The 25,089-nt window shown below is 61.5% G+C and overlaps 2 protein-coding genes across 2 annotated transcripts; both read right to left on the bottom strand.

The window, feature by feature from the left end:
- Positions 1-525: 525 nt before the first annotated feature.
- SHMT2 (serine hydroxymethyltransferase 2) lies at positions 526-9,331 on the bottom strand. The gene is made up of 12 exons (XM_079329271.1): positions 9,264-9,331; positions 7,249-7,440; positions 7,076-7,155; positions 6,379-6,579; positions 6,213-6,294; positions 5,445-5,567; positions 4,626-4,765; positions 3,283-3,448; positions 2,201-2,300; positions 1,951-2,106; positions 1,218-1,325; positions 526-903 (listed from the first exon to the last, which is right to left on the bottom strand). Exons 1-12 carry the CDS (start codon positions 9,285-9,287, stop codon positions 776-778), a joined length of 1,500 nt encoding a protein of 499 aa, XP_079185397.1. The 5' UTR covers positions 9,288-9,331; the 3' UTR covers positions 526-775.
- Positions 9,332-11,339: 2,008 nt separating this feature from the next.
- On the bottom strand, positions 11,340-23,912 carry NXPH4 (neurexophilin 4). The gene is made up of 2 exons (XM_079329307.1): positions 23,813-23,912; positions 11,340-12,120 (listed from the first exon to the last, which is right to left on the bottom strand). Exons 1-2 carry the CDS (start codon positions 23,861-23,863, stop codon positions 11,347-11,349), a joined length of 825 nt encoding a protein of 274 aa, XP_079185433.1. The 5' UTR covers positions 23,864-23,912; the 3' UTR covers positions 11,340-11,346.
- Positions 23,913-25,089: the final 1,177 nt, after the last annotated feature.

The raw sequence follows: 25,089 nt of genomic DNA, 5'->3' as shown, positions 1-25,089 counted from the left end.
GCCTGCATTAAACTCATAGCACAGGAATAAATTATTGGAAGGGGGGGGCAGCAAACTGGATTCTTCGTGGTTTCCCAGAGCCATTAAGGCAGGAGATGTTATCACCCCCCCGGGAGGGCAGGGGCAGGGGGGGCTCCCATCCTGCTGGAAGCAGGACAAGCCCTCGGGTGCTGTTTCCTCTCTCTCACGCTCCAGGGTCCCTCCCCGGCCCCAGGGGAGAGGGAAAGGGCTGGGAGGGGTGGAGGGGTCACACCCACACGTGTGCAGCCTCTGGGATACGTGACATGGGGCGGGGTCTGCCTGGTGCCCATCTGGGCAGGAAGAGAGTGGGAAAGGATCCCCCTCACTCACCCCAAGTATTCTGGGGCTCAGCATCACCCTCTGCCCTCAGAACCCACTGGGGGCAGCACCAGGATGGGGACACTGAGGCACGAGAGCCTCAAATCTCCTGGCCTGTCCCCAACATCCCTCTGCCCTCCCAGCACAACACCCACACACCTCCAGGATCTGCCCCCACTTTTATTATAGCAACCCCTCCCCATAGAAAAGTGCAAGATGAGGCTGGAACAAGCAGTGCCCCCCACCCCAAGCAGGGTCTGGGGGCTCTCTGTACCCTAACACTGTGAGCAGGATGGGCGCGCGCCGCCCCGGGGGCGCAGCACCCAGAGGTGAAAACGGGGGGGAAGGGGAGCAGGAAAGGCAGAGGGTGGGTCTCAGCCTCTCCTTGCCCACCCCTCCAGTGACCCCAGAGCCTGGCAGGAGGGGTGTGCCCCCCTCAGTGGTCGCTGAAGCCGGGCATGGGGAAGGCACGAGCGAAGGTCTCGACGCGCTGGCGAAGGTCGCTCAGGCGCCGCTGAGTCTCCGGGTCCTGCAGCAGGAAAGTCTTGAAGTCCTGGAGCTTACCTGGGGATGGGGGGGAGCAGGTGAGGAGGGCAGGGCCACACAGAAACACCATCCCTTCCCAGGGACCCACAGCAGAGCTGGCACAACAAGGGGAGCAGGGCTGGCACCACAGGGGGAGCAGGGCTGGTACATTAAGGGGAGCAGGGCTGGTACCACAAGGGGAGCAGAGCTGGCACCACAAGGGGAGCAGAGCTGGTACCAGAAGGGGAGAGGGACTGGCACCACAAGGGGAGCAGAGCTGGCACCACAAGGAGAAAAGGGCTGAGAGACCCCCAGGAATGGGGAAATGGGGGCAGGGGCTCCCCATGGCTCACTGGTTTTGCTCTTGACGTCCAGGGCCAGCGTGATGCCCTCGTCGATGAACTCCACGACTTTTTGGAAATCCTCCTCACGGAACTGGCGGGAGGTCAGAGCAGGGGCACCTGGGGATGGAGCCCATCAGGGACAGGAGCACTGTGGGGGCACCAGCCCCCAAAAATGCTCCCTGAGTCCCAAACCCCTCAAAAGGGCTCCTGGGGATGGAGCCAAAGGGGACAGGAGCACTGTGGGGGCACCAGCCCCCCAAAAAGGTTCCCTGAGTCCCAATCCCCTAAAAAAGGCTGAGTCTCAGCCCCACCAAAATTACGCCGAGTCCCAGACCCCCCAAAAGAGTTCCCTGAGTACCAGCCCCTCAAAAAGGCTCCCTGAGTCCCAGCCTGCCCAAAAAGCTCCCTGAGTCCAAATCCCATAAAAAAGGCTGAGTCCTAGCCCCCCAAAAGGGCTCCCTGAATCCCAGCCCCCCCAAAAGGGCTCCCTGAGTCCCAATCCCCTAAGAAGGGCTGAGTCCCAGGCCCCCAAAAGGGTTCCCTGAATCCCAGCCCCCCAAAAGGGCTCACTGAGTCCTAGCCCTCCAAAAGGGCTCCCCAAATCCTGCTCCCATGGGCTCCCACCCCTTTCCCGGCCAAAACAGGCTCTGAATTCCCACTTGGGGAATCCTCAGCTAAAGCAGAAACAGAGTGGGGGTGAAAACCTGGGGCCCCCCACGGCAGGAGGGAGCCTGTCCCTCACCGAGGCGCAGCCCCCCCGGGGTCAGAGCACTCCTGTCCCCCGGGCAGGTGTTCTTGTTGGCAGTGATGGACACAAGCTCCAGCACCCGCTCTGCCCGCGCCCCGTCGATGCCCTTGGGCCGCAGGTCCACCAGCACCAGGTGGTTGTCAGTGCCACCTGTGGAGCAAAGGAGAGGGGTGAGGACCCCTGAGCACCCCCAAAACCCTCTTGCTGAGCAGAGAAGAGCTGCTCATCCCCAAAGCTGCATTACCTGACACCAGGGTGTAGCCACGTTGCAGCAGCGCCTGTGCCATGGCCTTGGCGTTCCTCAGCACCTGCTGGCAGTACTCCCGGAATGCTGGGGAGCTGGCCTGGGAGAGGGGGACACCCCATCAGCACAGGGGGCACAGGGCACCTTGTGTTGGGTTGGTGTGGCCAGAAATGTGTATTTTATCACCATCTGTTGAAGTCAGGTGGGGTAGTGATTTCCTTATTGTGGTATATATTATCTGCTAATGGGCCATCTTTAAACCAGCTGGGCAATCATCTTTATCTTTCCCATGACCCACCCTTCATCCAGGAGCTATCACCTGTTAATGGGCCATTGTTAAAAATTGTGTGTGGCAGAGATTCTTATCCCTTAGGGGGATATCTCCTGTTAATGGGCCATTGTTTAAAACTGGGTGTGGCAGTGACCCTGATCTCCTGGCACACATTATCTGCTAATGGTCCATCTTTAAACCAACTGGGCAATCATCTTTATCTTTCCACAGCCCATCCTCCCTCCAGGAGATATCTCCTGTTCATGGCCAGTGAGTCCCAGTGCATGACTGATAAAATTCCATCATCCCACTTGGAGATGCTCCACCCAGGGCAGGAGCCAAGCCTTTCCTACCCAGATAAAAACTGAGATTTTGGACAGCAAGTTATCCATCTTCCCACTGGATTCCAGAGGAAAGTCAGACCTTTCCACATCATCCCTGCACCTTCAGAGGAAACTGCACCTTCTGCAGGAGCACTGCTCCAGCTGAGCCACATCTGCCACTGCAGGAGGATGCAGCCACCATTGAATGGGACTGCTGCCACCACCCTGACTGACTGACGGGTGTCAGCTTGGATTCTGACTCTGCAGGGTTGGGATTGTTCTTTGTGATACTGTATTTCTATTTTAATTTTTCTAGTAAAGAACTGTTATTCCTAATTCCCCTATCTTTCCCTGAGAGCCCCTTAATTTCAAAATTATAATAATTTGGAGGGAGGGGGTTTACATTCTCCATTTCAAAGAGAAGTTTTTGCCTTTATTGGCACACACCTGTCCTCCAAACCAGGACACACCCCCAGCCCAGCACACACCTGTTTGAGAGCCACAGCCACAGCAGCAATGGCATGATTGTGGGGTCCCCCTTGCAGGGAGGGGAACACAGAGAAGTTGATCCTGTCCTCCAGGTCATAGAGGGTCTCCTTGCCTGTCTTCTTATCCACGGAGCGCACGCCCTTGCGGTAGAAGATCAGTCCTGACCTGGTGGCAAGAGACAGTGTCACCTCCCCTCCCCTTGGGGACACCACCCCCATGGGTCCCCACGGGCACAGCCCCCATGCCAGGGGGTTGTTAAATTATAGAAATTTGGGCTTTTTCAGCTTCCTGGCACTGAATTCCTATAGAACTCTGCTTTTGACCCAAGGCTTTGGAGAAAGCTTCCAAATTTAAGTGATGGAGTTTAAATCGTGGGTGTGTAATTAAATACTAATGTGTGATTTCACATGGTGAAGGGTTTTTAAATCTGAGGTTTTTATAATGTACTAATAGGTATGGGACAAAATGGAGTGGTTTCTAGTTAGTGCTGCACTGAGGGTCACAGAAGTATGGTTATCAAGTCAAAAGTATAAGTAATACAAGTTAAAAAAAAAATTAGTATTATATACTATATTATAAAATATATTCTATACAGTATATTATTATATATAACATAATGTATATACTTAATGTATTATAGATTAGATAATAGATAATAGATTATATATTATGTATATAATGTATTATATTATATATGATAGTACATATTATATATACTATTATTAATACTTTATACTATATATAATATATATCATATATTATAGTATATATACTATATATTATATATTGTATATATATAGTATCTATTATATATTATATAAAATATAATATACTATATTAATACTATATGTAATATATAACATAGTATCATATACAGTATAATATATACTATATATCAATATATAGTATACATTATATAAAGTATATAAAAAGTATATATATATAAAGTATATTTTTAAAAGTATACATAAAGTATATTATAACATAAAGTATATTATAAAATAAAGTATGTTGTAAAATAAAGTGGATTATAAAATAAAGTGTATTATAAAATAAAGTATATTATAAAATATACTATAAATAATATAAGTTAAATCTCTATTGGACTGTTTAGCTTGAAGAGACCTTAGCTAAATTCACCTCCATTTTGCTCTTCTATCTCATGGCTAAGAGCATTACCAAATTTTCTGTACTTTAAATAAGATTTCATAACAAGCCCAAACATGAGAAAATTCACGTCTTTTAATCCCAGCTCTAAGTAAAAACAAAAGAAACTTCAGACAAGGCACTAATTAATTAAATCAATTAATGAGAATGACCAGCAGGCCCGGGGGGGTCTCACCTGGCACCACGCAGGGTCTTGTGTGTGGTGCTGGTGACGACGTCGGCGTGCTCGAAGGGGGACGGGATGGCCTTGGCTGCCACCAGCCCACTGATATGAGCCATGTCTGCCAGCAGGTATGCCTTGACCTCCTCACACACCTGGGGACACCGTGGGGTCACCTGCTGGGCCCAGAGCCCAGGTTCCCCCCAGCTGGGGACACCCCTGGGGTAACCTGCTGGGTCCACCACAGTCATCTGCTGGCCCCAGACCCCCTGCAGCCCCAGGTTCCCCCCAGCTGGGGACACCCCTGGGGTCACCTGCTGGCCCCAGAGCCCAGGTGCCCCCACTTGGGGACACCAGGGTCACCTGCTGGGTCCACCACAGTCATCTGCTGGCCCCAGAGCCCCTGCAGCCCAAGGTTCCCCCCAGCTGGGGACACCCCTGGGGTCACCTGCTGGTCCCAGAGCCCACCGGGGGACACCACTGGGGTCACCTGCTGGTCCCAGAGCCCCTGCAGCCCAAGGTTCCCCCCACCTGGGGACACCCCTGAGGTCACCTGCTGGCCCCCAACCCCAGGTTTCCCCCAGCTGGGGACATCACTAGGGTCACCTGCTGGCCCCAGAGCCCACCTGGGGACACCCCTGGGGTCACCTGCTGGGTCATCCCAGCTATGTACACCACAGTCATCTGCTGGCCCCAGATTCCCCTGCAGCCCCAGGTTCCCCCCAGCTCAGGACACCACCGGGGTCACCTGCTGGCCCCAGAGCCCAGCTGGGGACACCACTGGTGTCACCCACTGTCCCCAGCCCCCCCTGCACCCCCAGTTTCCCCCAGTACCCTCTTGATGCGGGCGTAGTCGATGAGCCGCGCGTAGGCGCTGGTGCCGGCGATCACCAGGCGCGGGCGGAAGAGCCGCGCTGTCACCTCCAGCTGGGCATAGTCTATCAGGCCTGTGGAGGGCTGGAGGGACAGACAGACAGGCAGTGAGCACAGGGACAGACAGACAGACAGACAGTGAGCACAGGGAGAGGCAGACAGTGAGCACAGGGACAGACAGACAAGCAGTGAGCACAGGGACAGATGGACAGTGAGCACACGGACAGATGGACAGTGAGCACAGGGATAGACAGACAGTGAGCACAGGGACAGACAAACAGATAGACAGGTCAATCAGTCCAGGGATAGACAGACAGGCAGACAGGTCAGTCAGACCAGGGACGGACAGACAGATTGGTCAATCCAGGGATAGACAAATAGATGGGTCAGTGAGTCCAGGGACAGGCAGAAAGGCAGACTGGTCAGCCCAGGGACAGACAGACAGACAGACCAGTCAGCCCCAGGGATAGCTGTGAGGGATGGACAGACAGGAGAGCTCGGTCAGTTAGTCCAGACATGGACAGTGAGCTTGGTCATCGTGGGAATGGACAGACAGACAGACAGACAGCTGTGCCCCCTGCCCTGAGCACAGCATGCCCACCCGAGTCCTGGGCACCTCGCCTGGCACTGGGACACGGAGGGGAGGGAGGGCAGGGGTTTGACAGAGCAGCTCGGACACTTTGGGGACACCTTGGGGACACCCCAGGGCTCACCCCTCCCCCAGCTCACATCAAGCTTGTAGGGCATGGACTCGAAGAAGATGGAGGTGGCCGAGATCCTCTTGACATCCGTCATGTACCCGTGCGTGAGGCTGCGGGGGAAGGCAGGGGGTGAGGCTGGGACCCCCGGGGGTGGGGGGCAACCAACCCCATCCCCCCCCCATTTCCCCACATACTGTCCCCCATCGGGCAGGTCCAGCCCCATCAGGCGGTCGTGGGGCTGCAGCAGGGCCGTGTAGGCGGCGAAATTGGCCGGGGAGCCCGAGTAGGGCTGGACGTTGACGCCCCAGCGGGCGGGGTCCAGGTCGAACGCTTCCAGCGCCCGCCGCTCGCACAGCAGCTCGATCTGATCCACCACCTCCGCCCCCCCGTAGTACCTGGGGACACACACAGGGCGGGGTCACACTGCCATCCCCTGAACCTGCCTGGGGCTAGGGTGGCTCCATCCCCCGAACCTGCCTGGGTGGCTCTAGTGGGGTCTGGATAGCTGGGGTAGGATTCAGTTTCTCAGCTAGCCAGGAATGAGAATTCAGGAGTTGCCATAGAGGTTCTGAAGGTAGATTTATTTATTTTATAGCACAGCAAGGGGTGTTTATAGGTTTTAGGGGGATTGGGATTCTAACCAGTAAAATAATAAGTTGAGAAGTCTCCAATTACTTCAAGATTCTAGGTGAGAAAAGACCAATCATCTAGTAAAGACTAATAGAAATCCTAAATGGTAACAGGGGTTTTGGTAGGGAGGGGGCATCTCTCCTGAAGGGCTTCATTGTCTCAGGGCACAAAATCCCTAGGGATGGTTGTATCACCCCCCAATCCCCCATGGGAGATTTGGTGCAGCCCCCACTGGAGCCCCCAGCCCCCTCCCCACTTTACCTCTTCCCAGGATATCCCTCTGAGTATTTGTTGTTGAGGCAGGAGCCCAACGCCTCCAGAGCTGCCCGGCTGCAGAAATTCTGGGGGGGGGGATGGAAAAAAAAAGGTGGATAAGAAACAAAACAGCCAAACCCCTTAACCAGGGGGTCCCCCAAATCCCCCCCAGCCCTCACCTCAGAGGCAATGAGCTCCAGCCCCCTGCACTGGCGATCCTTCTCCTTCTGCACCAGGCTCCACATCTCGGGGTCGCTCTGGGCCAGGCTCTCCTGCCCCGTCCAGCCTGGCAGGTGCCCGCTGGTGGCAGTGGCAGTGGCAGGGCCGTGCTGTGCCCGCTGGCTGCTGCTGCCCACCCATCGCTGCAGGCTCTGTACAGACAGGGGGGCACAGGCTGAGACCCCCCAGCCCAGCCCTGAAGCAGCAGGTGACAGCGGCAGGAGTGGCACACCCATGTTGTGGATGCGGTGTCACCCAGCAAGGTGACACCAAGGACCCCCCAAGACACATGAACACCCCTCAAAGCTCTCCACAGGGCACATGGGGACCCCCCAAGGACCTCACAGGGCACATGGGGACCCCCCAAGACACATTGACACCCTTCAAAGCTCTCCACAGGGCACATGGGGACCCTAAAGACCCCACAAGGCAGATGGGGACCCCCCAAGACACATGGACACCCCTCAAAGCTCTCCACAGGGCACATGGGGACCCCCCAAAACCCTTCAAAACTTTCCACAGGGCACATGGGGACCCTAAGGACCTCACAGGGTACATGGGGACCCCCCCAAGACACATGGACACCCCCCAAAGCTCTCCACAGGGCACATGGGGACCCTAAAGACCCCACAGGGCAGATGGGAATCCCTCCAAGGTTCCCCCAAGGAACAAGGGGACCCCCCCCAAGGCACAATGGGACCCCCAAAGCTCTCTACAGGGTACATGGGGACCCCAAAAGTCACATGGGTATGCTCCCAAGGCATCACAGGGTACATGGGGACCCCAAAAGTCACACGGGGATGCTCCCAAGGTCCCACAGGGTACATGGGGACCCCGAAGACCCCACAGGGCACATGGAGATTCCTCCATGGTCCCCCAAAATCACATGGGGACCCCACAAGCTCCACACAGGGAACATGGGAATCCCTCCAAGGTTCCCACAAGGCACAAGGGGACCCCCCCAAAGCTCTCCACAGGATACATGAGGACCCCAAAAGTCACATGGGGATCCTCCCAAGGCATCACAGGGTACATGGGGACCCCAAAAGTCACATGGGGATGCTCCCAAGGTCCTACAGGGTACATGGGGACCCCTCCCAAAGTCCTCACAAGGCACACAACGACCCCCCCAAGACACTTGGAGTCCTCCCCAAGCACCCCACAAGGCACAACGGGTTCCCCCCAAGCTGGACTTTCACCCACGGGACCCCCCCCTCGGTGCAGGGGGGTGGCTGCGGGGGGACCCTCGCAGAGCACAAGCAGGGGGGCTCCCAGCGCCCCCCTCACCCCAAAGCCGGCTCTGGGTGATGTAACCTCCGCGGCCCCATTGCATCACCCGCGGGCTCCGGCCAGGGGCCAAGGCCGGTGGCCGCGGCCGCTCCGGCCCCGGGGACTTTGGGATGGACACAAAGTCCGCGGTGGGGGGGGGACACATTGGGGGGGGGGGGGGGGACGACTCACCAAACCGGGATGGGGGTCCCGGTGCCCAGCCGGGGGCGAGGAGGAGGAGCGGGATGGGGTTGAGACCCCCGGGGGTGATGGAGGGTGGAGGAAGGGGCGCACCGGGGGAGAATAACGGGGCACCGGGACCCCCCCCAGCGGGGAGCGGGACCCCCCCATTGGGGCACCGGGATATGTCGGGGATGGAGACCCCTGCGCGCAGCGGGGTCTGCGGCACAGTGCGGGCAGCGGGACCCCTGAAAACACCGAAAATCCCCCGGTAACCGGAACCCCTCTCGGTTCCGGGACACCCCGGGAGTTCCCGTGCACCGGGGGGGTCCCGGTGTGTGTCCCCCACCCTCCCCGCATACCGCGACTGTCCCCCCGAGCACCGGGACCCCCGGGAGACACCAGAGACCGCAGCGCACGGGGGGATGCGGGAATTGCGGATCTTTACCGGGGACATTACCGGGAACCGGGATCCCCCCCCGCATCTCCCCCCGGTTACCGGGCGCTGTCCCAGCCCCAGGCTCACCCTGCCCAGGCGGAGCGGCCACATCTCGGTGCGCGCTGCACGTGGCTCGGGCCGGGTCCCAGCCCCGGTCCCGGTGCCGGCGCCGCTCCCGGTCCCGGCCCCGCCTGGCCCCGCCCCCCGCGCGCGCTGCCGGGAGGGCGGAGCCACCGGGGCCGACGGGAAACTGGGGGTGCGACACCTGCCCCACCCCCCCGCCGGAGTCAGACCGGTCGCTGCACCCCCCCATCCCTAATTTTGGGGTGCCTCAACCATGCACCCTCCATTCCTAATCCTGGTGTTCCCATTCCTGCACCCCCCATCCCTAATTTTGCCGTGCTTCACCCTTGCACCCCCCATCCCTAATTCTGGGGTCTCCCATCCCTGCACCCCCCCATCCCTAATTTTGGGGTGCTTCACCCCCAATTCGTAATTCTGGGGTCCCATCCCTGCACCCCCCATCCCTAATTTTGGGGTCCTCCTATCCCTGCACCCCCCATCCCTAATTTTGGGGTGCCCCACCTCTGCACCCCCCCATTCCTAATCCTGGGGATCCCCATCCCTGCACTCCCCATTCCTAATTTTTGGGTGCTTCACCCCCAATTCGTAATCCTGGGGTCTCATCCCTGCACCCCCCATTCCTAATTTTGGGGTCTCCCATCCCTAATTTTGGGGTGCCCCACCCCTGCACCACCCATTCCTAATTTTGGGGTGCCCCATCCCTGCACCCCCATTCCTAATCCTGGGGGTTCCTCTTCCTCGCTCTCCCTCCATCTCCAATCGGGGCGGAATCAACCACACTCTTTTTTTTTTTTTTTTTTTTTTTCTCTAGGCTTTTCTTTATTTTCCACTTTTTTTTTTTTTTTTTTTTTTTTTCCCATTTTAAATTTTCTTTAAAAAAAAAAAGAAAAAAAAAAGATGAAGAAGCCCCTCCCCGAGAGGAGGGGGCAGCCCCCCGGGAACCTCCCCCGCCCTCGCACCCCTAACCACCACCTGGCACTTCAGAGCGTTGGGTGGAGGGGCTGCACACCTGGGGGGGCTGCACACCTGGGGGGGCCCCCATGGAGGTGTGGGGGGTCCATGGGTCACCGGAGGGGGGGGGGGCTGCAGAATACCTGGGTGGGGCCCTTGCACACGCATAGCACAGGTGAGTCACACACGTGTGCACGGCTGGGGGGCTGCAGACACACCAAACCCCCCCCCCCAGTGTTTGGGGTGGGGGCTGAGCCCCCCCCTCCAGCACCCTGACCTGCCCCAGTGCCACCTGTGACACACCAGAGGTGACATCACACGGGGCTGTGCCCCCTCCCCCACACTGCCAGCGACCCCAGCCCAGCACGGGGGGGGCTCTGTGCCTGCACCCCCCAGCTACAGTGGGGGGGTCTCAATGGGTGGGGGGGGTCTCAGTGGGTGGGGGGGCCAGGGCCCCCAGCACCAGTTGTACCCGAAGTGGGGCATGATGGAGTTTCAGTGGGCGGGAGAGGGGGAGGATCAGTGGGTAGGGGTCCAGGATTCCCAGCTCAGGCTGCGCTGCAATGATGGGGTGTCAGTGGGGGGAGGGGGCTGGGACCCCCAGGAACAGGTGTACCCCAGTGATGAGGTCTCAGTGGGTGCAGGGGCCCCCCAGGAACTGGTGCAGCTCAGAACGGGGGGCTGCAGGGATGGGGTCTCAGTGGGTGGGGGTCCAGGATCAGTGTACCCCAGTGATGGTTGTCAGTATGGGGGGGTCCAGGACCCCCAGCACCAGCTCTACCCAATGATGCAGTGATGGGATGTCACTGGGGGAGGGGGGAACTGGGACCCCCAGCACCGGCTCTACCCCAGCATGGGATCCTCAGTGATGGGATGGGTGGGACCCCCAGAACTGGCCGTACCCCACTGTGGCGCAGGGATGCTGCAGGGATGGGATGTCATTTTTGGGGTGGGGGGGGGAACCTTCAACCCCCAGAGCCAACTGAATCCCTGTGATGGGATGGCGTTGGGTGGGGTCCAGGACCCCCAGCACGGGCTGTCCCACAACCCAGCACAGAAACACTCCAGTGATGAACAGGGAACCGATGTCGGGGTGACAGGGAGCCCCAAGTGACAACGGGGCGCTGCGGTGCCATCAGCCGAAATAGGGATTGTCGTGCTGGAAGTTGTAGTCGGGACAGACCTTTTGCACCAGCTTGTAGTCGATGCTGAGGAAGGAGATGAAGATGCAGATGACCTTGAAGGGCTTGGCGCAGAGCCAGGCGGCGTGGCTCTGCGTGTGCTCCGTGAAGCACACCTTGGACGGGTCGTACAGGCACGGCTTGTTCTTCCGTGCCCGGTTCGTCTTCTCGTACTCCACGTGGCAATTGAGCGCCTTGGCCGGGCGACCCTCGGGCAGGGTGCTCTGCTGGGGAGGGGGCGGTGGTCGCGGCAGCGCTGGAGGGCCGGGCACCAGCACCTCGAAACCCACCGCCTTGGAAGGGGGCACGATGCTGACCGAGACGTTTCCCAAGCTGGAGGAGTTGTGTCGGAAATAAACGCTGAAGGTGCCGTTGATGTGGTCGACGATTTTCCCCGTCACCAGGAGGCTGAACTTGAGCGTCTTGATGTTGAAGTAGAAGTCGCCCCAACCAAAAATCTTCTTGGTGCGGCTGGATTTGAGGGTGGGTTTGCGGTGGGCGCGGGGGTTCAGCAGCTCCCCGGCCGTCTGGTTCTTCTGCCAGTCCCAGGGGCTCCGGCCGGTGCCCAGCGGTGTCCCCGCGCTCCGGGGCGGCTCTGCCGGGATCAGCCGCCCGAGGTTCAGCACCGGGGGCTTCAGGGTGCCGTAGGGGACATCCTTGAGGAGCCCGGAGGTGCCCATCTCCAGGTACCCCAAGGTCTTGGCGACGTGACCGCCAGCACACACCGTCTGGGGGAGAGAGCAGAGACTGCACGAGCTGTGCCAGTGCCCTTCCTCATCGCTCTGCGTGCCCCCTCCTCCTCCTCCTGCCTGAACCCTCTTCATCCTCCTGCCTGCACCCTCCTCATCCTCCTGCCATGACCCGAGGTTCCCCCAGTCACTGGGATGAACACCAGCAGGCAGAGCCAGATGCCAGCCCTAACCTGAGACCCCAACTCTGACGTGTCCCCTGTCCCTCACCCCCTGCCCACCTGCCCCCCGTGCCCCCATCCCTCATCCTACTGCTCCCGGGGTGCCCGCTGTGCCCTCCTGCCCTGCCAGCTGCTCTGGCACGGCGGATGCTGCTCCAGCAGCCCCGGCCTCGTCAATCACTGTCGCCCTGAGCTGGCAGGTGCTTGGCTGTGCCGGCAGTTTCTGCTCTGGATGACCTGGATGCCGGGGGGAACGAGGGAGGGGGAGTGGGAAGGGGGCGGTGGGCAGAGGCACCAGCTGGAGGGGCTTGGGGGAGCGTGGGGGGCTGTGCTCTCACGGGGAGTTGAGGCAGGCCCGGGGAGTGGCTCCTGTCAGTGCTGGGGGCTCATCCTGCAGAATGGCTCGATGCCATTTCCTTCTTGGGAATAATCCCCAGCAGGAATGATGGGGGTCCCATGAGCCCCCCATGAGACTCCTCTATGGCCAGGCAGGTCTCAGTTCAGGGTCTCCCTGCAGAGATGGAGCAGCACCCTTGGGGGAGCCCAGCCAGGGACCCCCACACTCTCTGCTGAGCCAGGGGCTCCATCTGACCCCCCTGAGCTGTGCCGGGCTGAGCTCCTAAATCTGCTCTGGTTCTGCTGCACCAGAGAGAGGAGCCCTGGGCACGCCTGTGGGAAAGGGATTTGGGGGTGCTTCAGCCCATCATGGGGGTGTGCAGTGCAGAGCTGCAGCTCAGCATCCCTCCCTGCACCCCCAGCCCGGCCAGCCCCGCGCTCCCCCCGGCTCTCTCCGAGCGCGGCTGCTGCCTTCGCCCTTATCTATATTTCAACGCAGCTTCAAAGCCGGGCGCCTTCGCCAGCCGGAGAGGGGGGGCAGGACCGGGATGGCAAGATAACAAGGGGAGAGGGAGAGGGGCACCCCCAGCTGACAGAGCTGCATTTTTGGGAGAGGGGTGGTGTCTGCACTGCAACTCTGCTCGGTCTCTCCATCCATCAGGCTTGGGACCCCTCACTCCCCGCTGTGAGGAAGCCGAGGGGCACCGGTGACCCCTCAGCTGGGAGCCCCCCAAACCCTTCTGCACCCAGGATGAGGGGCTGGGGGCTGCAGCCCACGGGGAACACACACAGCAGCACATCCTGCTGAGCCCCCACCGCCGGGAAGGATTTCTGGAGGTTTCCAAGCTCTGCGCTGGATTTCCATCTCAGCCAGGGCTGGGAGCCAAGGCCGGTCCCCAGCAGTGCCGCAGGTGCCTGTGCCCTCCTCCCCGCCTCAGTTTCCCTTTCCACGGGGTGAGGGGAGCGTGATGCGACTGGATTGGAGCAGGCTGTGATGGGAATCGCTGGAGGTGGCAGGACAGGGATGGGACAAGGATGGGACAGGGAAGGGACAGGGATGGGACAGGGATAGGCAGGCAGTGGGGAAGGGACGCAGTGCGAGCAGAGGGGGACAGACACTGGCAGAGCCCGCTGTGCCCCCGAGGGCTGCGGATCCCCAGGCCAGGCTGGTGCGGGACAGCGCCAGGGGCTGGGGGCACAGACAGAACAAAAATCCCCCATCCCTGCAGAAACAGAGATGCCCCAGCCCCTGCGGGCGAAGGGCCAGATTGGCAGCACCCCAACCTCTCCAGTCCCTCGGCAGGAGCTGCTGGGGGAGCGGGGGATGAAAGGGAATTGCAGAGCAGGGCAGCGGCTGCGATGCAGCCAGGGCGATCGATTGCGGCACCAGCGCAGCCCGGGAGCGCGGGGGGACCCTCGGGCCGGGGGGCTCGGGGCACGGATGAGCCGGGCCAGGGACGCTTCAGCCACGCCAGCACCGAGGGGAGCCAAGGTCACCCCCCGCCCCCCCCGCGCCCTGGCAGCGCTGTCGGCATTCAGGGCAGCTCCCCTACACCTCCCGTTAAATATTAATGCTGCTGCTCTGCCGTCGGGGTGCAGCCGCACGCACGTGCCCCTGAACTTTTTGGATATTTTGGGTGCACAGGGGGGTCCCAGTGCCGGCCCCCTCCCACGCTGCTCTCACCAGGACAGGGCCACGCGTGGCTCTGTGGTGTGAGGAGCTCTGCTGGCATGCACAGGTTCCCTGAAATGGTTGTTTTTCACTATCACATGCACCGCTGTATCTACACATCCCTGCTGCCCCCCTCCTCAACCTCCTCATCATCCCCACGGCATTACTCCAGGTTTAGCTGCTCTCAAGCCCCTTGTGTGCCCTTCTGGAGCCGTGTGGGGCTGCTGTGTGTCTGCAGGCATCGTGTGCCACCCCCAGTGAGTGCAGAGAGCCAGGGAAGGATGCAGGAAGGGCTGGAGGAGCTGCAGAGGGACCGGGAAGGCTCTGGGTGCCGGCATCAATTTGGTGTGTCAGGCCCGGCAGTGATGGCCACTCACATCCCATTTGCTGCTGGGGCCAAGCGCCGTCAGCAGCTCCCCTGAGACCCTCGGTCACCTTGGTGGAGGGGAGTGGAGCAGCAGGGGGGGGACAGGGGGCCTGGCTGCCCCAGTGTGGGCTGGGATGAGCTCCAGCACCCTGAGAGGGGGCTGGGAACTGTGGGGTACGGGCTCAAGGCAGAACAGCACTGGGGGAGGGGGAGCAGAGCACCACAACAGCCCCCAACAAAGGCCTCATCTCCAGCACCAGCCTGTTCCCATCCCAGGCTTGTCACCATCTCTACTGCCAACCTCCTTCCTGTCCTACAGGCCAGCCTGTCCCCATGGCTACCACCCTATGCCTGCCCCATGGCCACCATCCTGTTCCCATTAATGCCACCAGCCTGCTCCTGTCCCTACCACCCTGTTCCCATTAATACCACCAGCCTGCCCCTGTCCCTACCACCCTGTTCCCATTAATGCCACCAGCTTATCCCTGTTCCTACCACCCTGTTCCCATTAATGCCACCAGCCTGCTCCTGTCCCTACCACCCTGTTCCCATTAATGCCACCAGCTTATCCCTGTTCCTACCACCCTGTTCCCATTAATGCCACCAGCTTATCCCTGTTCCTACCACTCTGTTCCCACTAATGCCACCAGCTTATCCCTGTTCCTACCACCCTGTTCCCATTAATGCCACCAGCCTGCCCCTGTCCCTACCACCCTGTTCCCATTAATACCACCACCCTATCCCTGTCCCCATGGCCATCACCCTGCTCCCATTAATGTCACCAGCCTTCTCCAGTCCCTACCATCCTGTTCCCATTCATACCACCAGCCTGTCCCCATCCCTACCGCCAGCCTGTTTCCATCCCCACCCCTGTCCCCAACCCCGTTCCCAAACTGTCCCCACCCCTCGGCGGGGCCCGCTGGCAGCACGGACACTGCTCCACAGCTCGGGGGTGTCCCGCTCTCCCCACGGGCTCAGGGTCAACCCAGCCTCTCCCCTGTCACCCCGACGCCTTCGTTAGCGCGAGGAGATTAATTGGAGGTGGTGAGCGACAATCCCCGCGGGCCCGCTCCCCCCGGCAGGCGCAGCCCGGGGCGCCGTGGCATTTCCAAAGGTTAGCAGCAAACAAGGTGCCTCTGACAGCTCCCATTTATCTCCCGGCGCCGCGCGGGTGCTAATGCGGTGCCGCGGTGCCGCGCCGGGCTCCTCGGGGCTGCGGGAGGGACCCGGCGTGCCCAGGCGTGTCCGAGGGCGAGGGAGCGCGGAGAGCTCGGCAATGGCTGTTCCCGAGTCTCTCTGGGTGAGCGGGTGCACCCATGGGTGCCCAGGCCGCCTGTGCGCCCGAGTGATGCAAGGAACGCCAGCGGGTGTTCTCGGGCACACGCAGCTGGGCGCGCACAAACACCTCCACGGGTCCTGCGCGGCCCCGCGAGCACGTCTGTGTGTGCACACACACGGTGACACACGCGCGGTGACACAGAGGTGACACACTCACGCGGTGACACCCGCATACACGGAGCGAGGTGCTCGGGTGACGCGTTCCGTGCTCCCCGTGCGCCCGCCCCCGTCCCCAGCGCCAGCCTGTCCCCATCTCTACCGTGTGCGCCCGCCCCCATCCCCACTGCCAGTCTGTCCCCATCCCCACTGCCATCCTGTCCCCATCAACACCACCAGCCTGTCCCCATCCCCACTGCCAGCCTGTCCCCAACCCCACTGCCATCCTGTCCCCTTCCCCACTGCCATCCTGTCCCCTTCCCCACTGCCATCCTGTCCCCATCAACATCACAGCCTATCCCCATCCCCACTGCCAGTCTGTCCCCATCCCCACTGCCATCCTGTCCCCATCAACACCACCAGTCTGTCCCCATCCCTACACCCAGCCTGTCCCCATCCCCACTGCCAGTCTGTCCCCAACCCCACTGCCAGCCTGTCCCCATCCCCACTGCCATCCTGTCCCCATCAAAACCGCCAGTCTGTCCCCATCCCCACTGCCATCCTGTCCCCATCAACACCACCAGTCTGTCCCCATCCCCACTGCCATCCTGTCCCCATCAACACCGCCAGTCTGTCCCCATCCCTACACCCAGTCTGTCCCCATCCCCACTGCCAGCCTGTCCCCATCAACACCACCAGTCTGTCCCCATCCTCACTGCCAGCCTGTCCCCATAAAAACCGCCAGTCTGTCCCCATCCTCACTGCCATCCTGTCCCCATCAACACCACCAGTCTGTCCCCATCCCCATTGCCATCCTGTCCCCATAAAAACCGCCAGTCTGTCCCCATCCTCACTGCCATCCTGTCCCCATCAACACCACAGCCTGTCCCCATCCCTACACCCAGCCTGTCCCCATCCCTACACCCAGCCTGTCCCCATCCCCACTGCCATCCTGTCCCCATCCCCACTGCTAGTCTGTCCCCATCCCCATCGCCATCCTGTCCCCATCAACACCGCCAGTCTGACCCCATCCCCACACTAATCCTGTCCCGATCAATGCCACCATCCCTAACAAGTTGTCCCCATCCCCTCTGCCAGGCTGACCCTGTCCCTACAGTCAGCCTGCCCCAATCCCTATCCCCCACCTGTCCCCAACCCCACTGCCCTTTTGTTCCTATCCCAATGGCTTCTCCATCTTCACAGCCTCGCTGTCCCCACTCCTCCCAGACAGGCATGGCCGTGCTGCTCTCCATCCTGGGGAGGGCTTGATGCCAGGGCAAAGGACTGGGGGCACTGGGGAGGTGACACCTGGTCCCTCCCCGGGACGGCTGCAGTTGAGGATGCTGGCAAGGAATCAAGGGCAAAAGGACAGGGGAAGAGGGGACACCGGGACAAGTCATGACACACCCATGCATGGCCACGTGCACAATCGCAGTGATGGCTGGATGGATCCTGCCTGGAGAGGGGCTCAGCAGGATCACCCCAAGGCTTCTCTGCTCCTTCCTCTGTCCCTTCTGTGCTGCCTGTCCCTGTCCTAAGCTTGTCCCCATCTCTACTGCCAATCTGTTTCCATTCCAGTCCCTGTTCCCATGGCCAGGCTGTCTCCATACCTTCCACCAGCCTGTTCTCATTAACACCACCATCCTGTCCCTATCCCTATGACCACCCTGTTCCCATTAATTCCATCAGCCTATTCCTGCCCCCACCACCACCCTGTTCCCATCCCCACCCCTGTCCTCAACCCCATTCCCATCCTGTCCCATCCTGTGCAGCCACAACCCCTGAAAGGGTGGTGGGCAGGTGAGCACGACACCCCCTATACCCACCAGGATGGGCACCCCAGCACCGGGATAGGCAACCCCAGCACTGGGAAGGGGTACCCCAACACTGGGATGGCACCCCCAACATTGGGATGGGCAACCCCAGCATCAGGACAGCAGCAATCTGACACCAGCACCTCCTCAGCCAGAGGAGAGCTCACCAAAGCCAAATTCACCAAATCCAAACAAATCCACCAAACCTGCCCTCGGGTCCTTCCAGCCGCGTGCCCGTGCTCCTGCTCCGGGTGACACTGAGTGCTGCGTGCCCTAAGGGCTGCTGTCACCTCGAGCAGAACCACGACCTGCACGGGGCTGGGGGATCAACTGTGCCTTCACCCCCAAACAGACACCTCGCTCCTCGCCGAGAGAAAAAAAAAATATGCAAATGCTGCAGCTTTATTAACGCGCTCGGCACGCGCTGGCTAATAAATATTTCATAGCCCGAGTAGGACTTTTTTTCTCCCTCCTCCTTCTTTCTTTCGTTTTGGTTTCTTTTCCCTGTCACTCGTTTCCTGCCTTTTCTTTCCTCAGCCGTTGTTTTATTTATTTATTACTTTTAAGGGTTTCACGGTGAGGCAGGAGCTGGGAGGTGGCTGGGGGGGGGGGGCGAGCCGGGAAAAATGTACATCCCGAGTCTCTCCCCCCACGGGTGAAAAAGGAAAGTGCTGTTAAGAGCAAAGGAAAAAATATAATAGAAAGGAGGAGACGGCAGCAGGCAAAGGATTCGGGGCTTGTGTGACTCATTGGGCTGGAGGAGAAAAGGGAATGAATGGGAAAACAGGAGATAAACGGAACAGGAGGGGGAGAGGGGGTGCGGGTGGGTGGGCAGCAGCCAGCAGAGAGGGGACAGGGGGGTGGCGGGGGACAGGGACATGTGGCTGCTGGGCATTTGTCACCCAGCAGCTCCCAGAGGCCAACAGGCCTGGAAGTGCCTTGATTGACTTGTGGGGGCCGCTGGGGTGGGGGCTCCTCCTGGGCACCCCCAGTCACACTGTGCAGGACACGTGGGGACACGGGCAGCTCACGGGGATGGTGTGTGGGGACAAGGAAGTGCAGCCAGCAGGGTCTCCCCACATCTCCAGTGCCAAGGATGCCCCCCAGGACTGTCCCTGCCTCAGTTTTCCCCCAGCAGAACAGGCTGTGGGGTTCTCTATCCCTCCTCCAGCTCTTCAGCAGGTGAGGGCAGAGAAGCAGCAGCTTCTCCCCCGAGTCCCCAAAAACAGGGGGACCCCAGGCCCTGAGCAACACAACCCCCACCTTCTGCCCGGCTGCTTCCCCCCCCCCAGGCACCCCCACCCCTCGCTTCACCATTTCACTTTATTATTGCAATAAATGTAGCCATAAAAGTGGCAGGTATTGGCGCGCACAGAGATCGCTGCTCCTGAGCTATGGAAATGTAATTTCGAGTGTGCCCGGGAAATTTTATAAGATCGTATCAGGCGGGATCATAAATCGCATTTCCAGCCCCCCCCCCCCCCCCCCCACACCCCCTCCCCGCGTCCCCTCCGGGTGAGACAGGGCCAATGCGAAGGTCACCAGAGAGGGGGGGAATGTCGGGCTGCCCCCTCTGTGCCCCCCAATCCCTGTGACCCCAACACTGCACATCTCCCCCCACATTCCTGGCGCCAGCTGGGATCTGTTCCCCCCAGGAACAGATCCCAGTTCTGCCCCTGGGGGGCAGAGCAAAGACACAGATGTCCCCCACACCCCCCAGCAGTGGATTTTTATTTTAACCCCCCAAGAGACCCCCCCAGGAGCTCTGGGGACCCTCAAGGGCAACGCTGGGGTCATAACGACCATGACCCACCACAGCCGGGCACTGGGTCCCACCAGCAGCAGGGGACAGCCCAGGGTCCCCCTGGTGCCCCCCAGGGCTGGATTCACCCCCACTTTTCCCCCATCACCAGGCTCCAGGCTCTCGCAGGTGCCAGGTGAGCACTGCTCTGCTTGCTGCAGGCACAGAGGGGGGGACAATGAGAGGGTCTCCCCCCGTGTGCGACACCAGCCCAGCAGCTGGGACGGTCACGGGGGTCACACGGGATCCGTGCACAGCGGGAATTGATTTGGGATTGATTCGCGTCCCTGCTCTGTTCCTCTACAATGACTTTCCTTTTGCAACAGGGGAAAAAAAGCGGGGGGGCTGGAGACGGGGAGCGGGGGGGGGGGCACGGGGACGTGATTATTCCTTCAGCAGCAATCCAAGCGGCGGGAGAGGAAGCTTCATCTTTCCTGGGCCATTTACCTCCAGCGCCCGAGCGCGAAGGCTGAGCCAGGCACCGCGGCGAGGCTGGAGCCCGGCCAGGGCAGGGGCTGGGGGGCTCCAGCTGCGGGGGTCTCACCCCACGCTTTTGGGGGTACCGTGGCTCCCCGAGAGGAGGAGCTGTGGATGCAGAAAGGGCGGGTGAAGTCATTAATCCGGGAGCGTTAATTGGCAAGGGTGTGATTAGCTGTGGGGGCTCAGCTGTCGCGAGAGGGGGAGCGCCCGCCTCGCCCCCCATCCCGGCTCGGCCACCTCTGCCAGTTCCCAGCGGAAAACTGGCAATTAAAAACAGGAGAGAGGGGGAAAAAAGCAATAAAACAGGACCCGGCTTGGAGCCAGAGCGGCACCGGGAAGCGCAAGGGTGGGTGGGTCTGGCTGGGGGGCACCCCTGGGTGCGCCCCCTCCCCTGGCACAGCTCCCCCTCCTCGCTGAGGCTGCGCCAGCCACGCTCCAGGCTCCAGCCTTATTGAATCTCCCAGCTTAGGGTGCAAAGGGCACCAGAGGGAAGAGTTATTAAAAAAAGGGAAATGAGTCGCTTGGAAACCTTCTTTCGGAATAACAGTGTGTGTTTGTTTGGCGATAGATTAGCTCAGCCATGCTGAGCACACAGCACCCGCCGCAACGGCGGGCGGCTCGGGGAGCTGCAGGAGCGGCACCGGGGGATGCACGGAGCCCATCCCGGCCCCGCGGGCACCAGAATCGCTGCAGCCAGGCCTGGAGCTCAGCACCCCCAGGGACCCCCGGCCAGATGGGGCAGCACCACCACCCAAAGCCCAGATCCTCTCCTCTGGCTTCAAATGTGATGCGTTCCTCCGAGCCACGAGCAGGGTAAATTCCCCCTAAAAAATGGCAGCTGGGGAGGTGGGAATTGGGGTGTCCTTGCATGGAAAGGGCTGGCATTATCTGCTAAGAGCAAAGAGACAGCTCCTGGGTGTCAGCAAGGCGAAGGAAGGGACGAAGTGGATGAGTTTGGCATCCCGGGCCAGCAGGGTCCGGCTGGCATGGCCACCGGCAGAGCAAGGCAGGATTTTCCTGCGAAGGGTTAATCCAAGGTGGAAAACCTGCCAGCAACACTCAGGTGCTTCACAGACAGCCGCTGTCTCACCTGCCTGTGCCAGAAAGGAGGGAAACCGAGGCACGGGCGCAGTGGGTGTGGGGGGGACAAATTCTGGCAAAGGCAGCAGCGATGGAGCAGGGTGAGGAAAGACACCCTTGTCCCATCCTGGTCCTGCTGTGGCACTCGGCCATCCCATCGTGGCTTCATCCCGGTGTTCCTGCCTGTTCCAGCCCAATCCAGGGCCGGCATCGCCCATCCCCTCCACTGCTGAAGCTCGCTCAGTGCTGGGTGGGGGGCATGGGACACCCAGGGCCAGGGGTGGCATCTGCGTCTCATCCCCCGGGGGATGCGGGGAGAATCGCCCTTCCTCCAACCAAGGGTCCTGGGTGCGACCCTCGAGCCAGGCTAGCCTCACCCGCAGGGACCCCCAAGATTGAACAGAAAATAATGGGATGCATAGAAATAACGCAGGAGGCCAGGAAAGGCTGGGGAGGGGCGGGGGGGTGTCACTCGCAATCAGAGGTGGGCTCGTCCCCCTGCCTGTTCAGCTCTGCCAGCACAGCAAAACTCGGGGAGCAGCAGCCACGAAGGGTGGAGGGGCTGGGGAGGGGGGGTCTGCACCCCCACAGTGGGAACAGCACAGTTTGTCCATCCCAGCACGGGTGGGACACAGCGGTGTCACCCCGCAGGGTGACAGCAAACGCAGGGAACGGGAGGTGACAGCCGGGGGGACCCACAAGTGACAAGGTTTGTCACAAGGGGGGGAAGCCAGTGCGACCCCCTCCCACCCATCCAGCTGCTTCCTGACCCCCAAAAGAAACCGGGAAAGTTTCTCCCCAACAGGCCCGAAGAGCCGAGGGGCAGGAATGGCTCCGTCACCCTTCCCTGGCACCCGGGGGGGCACAGACTGGGCAGACCCCGGCCCCCCCCCGTGCCCTGCCAGGGGGGAGGGTCCTGGACCCCCAGCGCAGAGGGGTGGGGGCTCAGGGCATCTCCCGGGGTTATCCCTGTGCAGGAAGCTCCTGCACCCTCATACCCACCCCCTGCCACGTCCGTGCCCCCCAGCTTTGAGCCCCCCGTGCCCCCTCCTCAGCACCGCCGCCTGCGTGGGCGGAGGGGGGGCCAGGGCAGCGCCCTGCTCCGGATTTCATCAAAACAAACCCATTTGTCTTGAAGCAGCTCCAGCACCGACAGATGCTCTGCAATGGATGGACACGGGGAGGGGGGGGGGTCACGCCGAGCCACCCCCACACGCGGGCACACGTCTCCCCCTCCCCACGCAGGGAGCAGCGTGCCAGGCAGAGACAAGTTGCAGGAGCCTTTGCCTTGGGGGGGTCGGGTGGTGCAGGGGGGGGGGTCCCTGATGTGCATCCAATTCCCGAGAGGGAATTGACTCGTTTGATTTTATTCATGAAACACAGAAAGTAAAAATGGAGTGTCAGGAAATCAGATCTGCTGGGTGATGAGCCCGCGCCCCCCCGGCTGGGCTGGGGGGGCTCCATCGCACCCCCCCCCCTCGACCACCACGGCGCTGGATGCAGCTGTAGCCCCCCGAGGGGTTGCAAGAGGAGGTGGCAGAGGGGGGACACGCGGGGGTGAGTGGCCTTGGGAAGCTTTCAGTATCTGGGACTGGGGGACATTGTGGGGGGGACTCTGCAGGCGGGGGGGAGTCGGGGGGGGGTCTCTGCGGCTGCAGTGGCTCCTCAGCTCCCACAAACAGGCAAAGGGGGAACAGGCAAAGCCCCCCCCGACCCCCAGGCCTGTCGCGTGGGGCGAGACTCCCATGTGTGGGAGAGCACTGGGTGAGATGGGAATGGGGTGGGTGGGAGAAGCCCCCCCGGCAGGGCTGAGGCCGAACAGAGTCGGGTCAGGAATGAGGCGTCGTCTCTGCAGGTGGTTTTGGGGTTCACGCCCTTGGCAGAACCAGCGAAGAGCTGCCCCCCCCACCCAGTCCTGCGTGGGGCCCCCCCTCGCTCCCCGACATCGCCACCGTGGGGAAATCACGCCGCTCCCGCCTCCCCAGGTGTGCTGCAGGTGCGGGACAAGGGCTCCCCGACCCCCCCCCCCCCCCACCCCACCCCGCGGGGCTCCTCAAGCAGAGGGTCCGACCGCCCCCCCCCCCACGCGTGGCTCACGCGCGGCTCCGTCTCGCTGCCCCCCCCCCCCTCCCCGCACCTGCCAGACGGCGCCTCCCGCGCTCTGCAACCGGGGTTGGGGAGGGGGAACGGGACCCCCCGAGGCTCCCCCCGACACCACAACTCCGCCCGAGCTCCGGGACAGCCCCGTGTCCCCCCAGCTCGGGGGAGGGGCAGGACCCCTCCCATGCAACTCTCCCCTTCACCCCCCCTCCTCGACACCCCCCATCCATGCGCTCATTCCGTGACTGCCAGAGCCCCCCAATGCACGACCCCCGTCAGGACCCCACGTCCCCTCCCCTGGATTTATCTTACGCCCCCAAATGATCCTGGAAATGCCCCCCCACCCCCGGTAATCGCCCCCCCTTGGCCGGTAACCGCGCAGCCCCGCACGCCCCCCGGGCGGGGGTCGCGGATGCCCCCCCGTACCTGCAGCAGCAGCAGCCCGGGCCCGAGCAGGGGCAGCCGGTGGCGGAGCATCGCGGGGCTCCGGGAGCAGCGGCGGCGGCGGCGGCGAGGGGCGGCGGGAAGAAAGTTGGAGACTTGCGGGGCCGGGCGGCGCCTGGGCGGCCCCGCCAATCCCGGCCGGCGGGGGGGCACCGGGGGGGGCGGCTCCGAGCGCTCCGGGACCCCGCACCGGCTCCGGCACAGAGCGGGGCGAGGGGCGCGGGGAGAGCCCCGCACCTCGGGGTGCCCCCGGTTCTTCTCCCCCCTCATCTCGGGGTGCCCCCGGTTCTGTCCCCCCCCGCACCTCGGGGTGTCCCCGGTTCTACCCGCCCCCTCCCCGCCGATTTCAGCATCGCTGCCCCCCCCCCCCTCCCCCCGTCCTCTCCATCAACCCGAGCTGTTCCTGGTCCGACCCCTCCCAACTTCCCTCGCACCCCGGGGTATCCCCAGATGTGCCCCCCCCCCCTCTTCTCCATCACCTCAGGGTCCTGCCCCACCTGTTCCCCAGCAGCGGGGGTGCCCCCGGTCCTGCCCCTCACCCCCCCCTTTCCTGCAGACCCCCACACCCGGGGATATCCCGGTCCTGCCCCTCTCTCCCGGGGACCCCGCATCCCCCAAACCCGGTCCTGCCCCCCCTCCTGCTCCATCTTCCCGCTCCCCCAGATGTTCCCGGGTTTGTCCCCCCCTCTTCCCGCGTCCCCCGGGATGCTCCCGGTCCTGCAGCCCCCTCCCCATCTCCCGCAGACCCCACACCCCGCTGGAGGCACCGGGGGGGGGGGCACCGACAGTGCTGCCCTTCCTGGGGAGGGCAGAAGGTCTCCCCTGCTTGGTCCCCCCAAAACTTCAGCAGGAAGGGTCGGGGGGGCACCCAGACCCTGCCACACGCGAGGGGGTCCCTCTTGTCCTGCACCCCCCCCCCGCGTCGGGCTGGACACGCCACCTGCGTCACCTGCACGGCCACATGTGTGTGCACATGGACACGCGTGTGCTCATCCCCCAGCGCGGTGCCGGGGGGTGGCCACATCCCCCAGAGGGGTTTTCATCACCCACCCCCCCCAGCACAGCCCCCTCCACCCCCCATCAATTTATCCTTATTTTTATTATTGCTGTTATTTCTCTGATTATCCCGGGAAGCTGCCGGCGGGGACTTAGAATCGGCAGGGCTGGGGAAATTCGGGGGGGGGGCCTGGGGACACTTGGAGGGTCTGGGGGCACGCGGGGGTGTTGGGGGCACGCGAGGGGGGCACCGCAGAACCGCG

This window comes from Erithacus rubecula, assembly GCF_903797595.1.
Source record: "Erithacus rubecula genome assembly, chromosome: 31".
Taxonomy (NCBI): domain Eukaryota; kingdom Metazoa; phylum Chordata; class Aves; order Passeriformes; family Muscicapidae; genus Erithacus; species Erithacus rubecula.
This window is presented reverse-complemented; position numbering and strand designations above follow the sequence as displayed.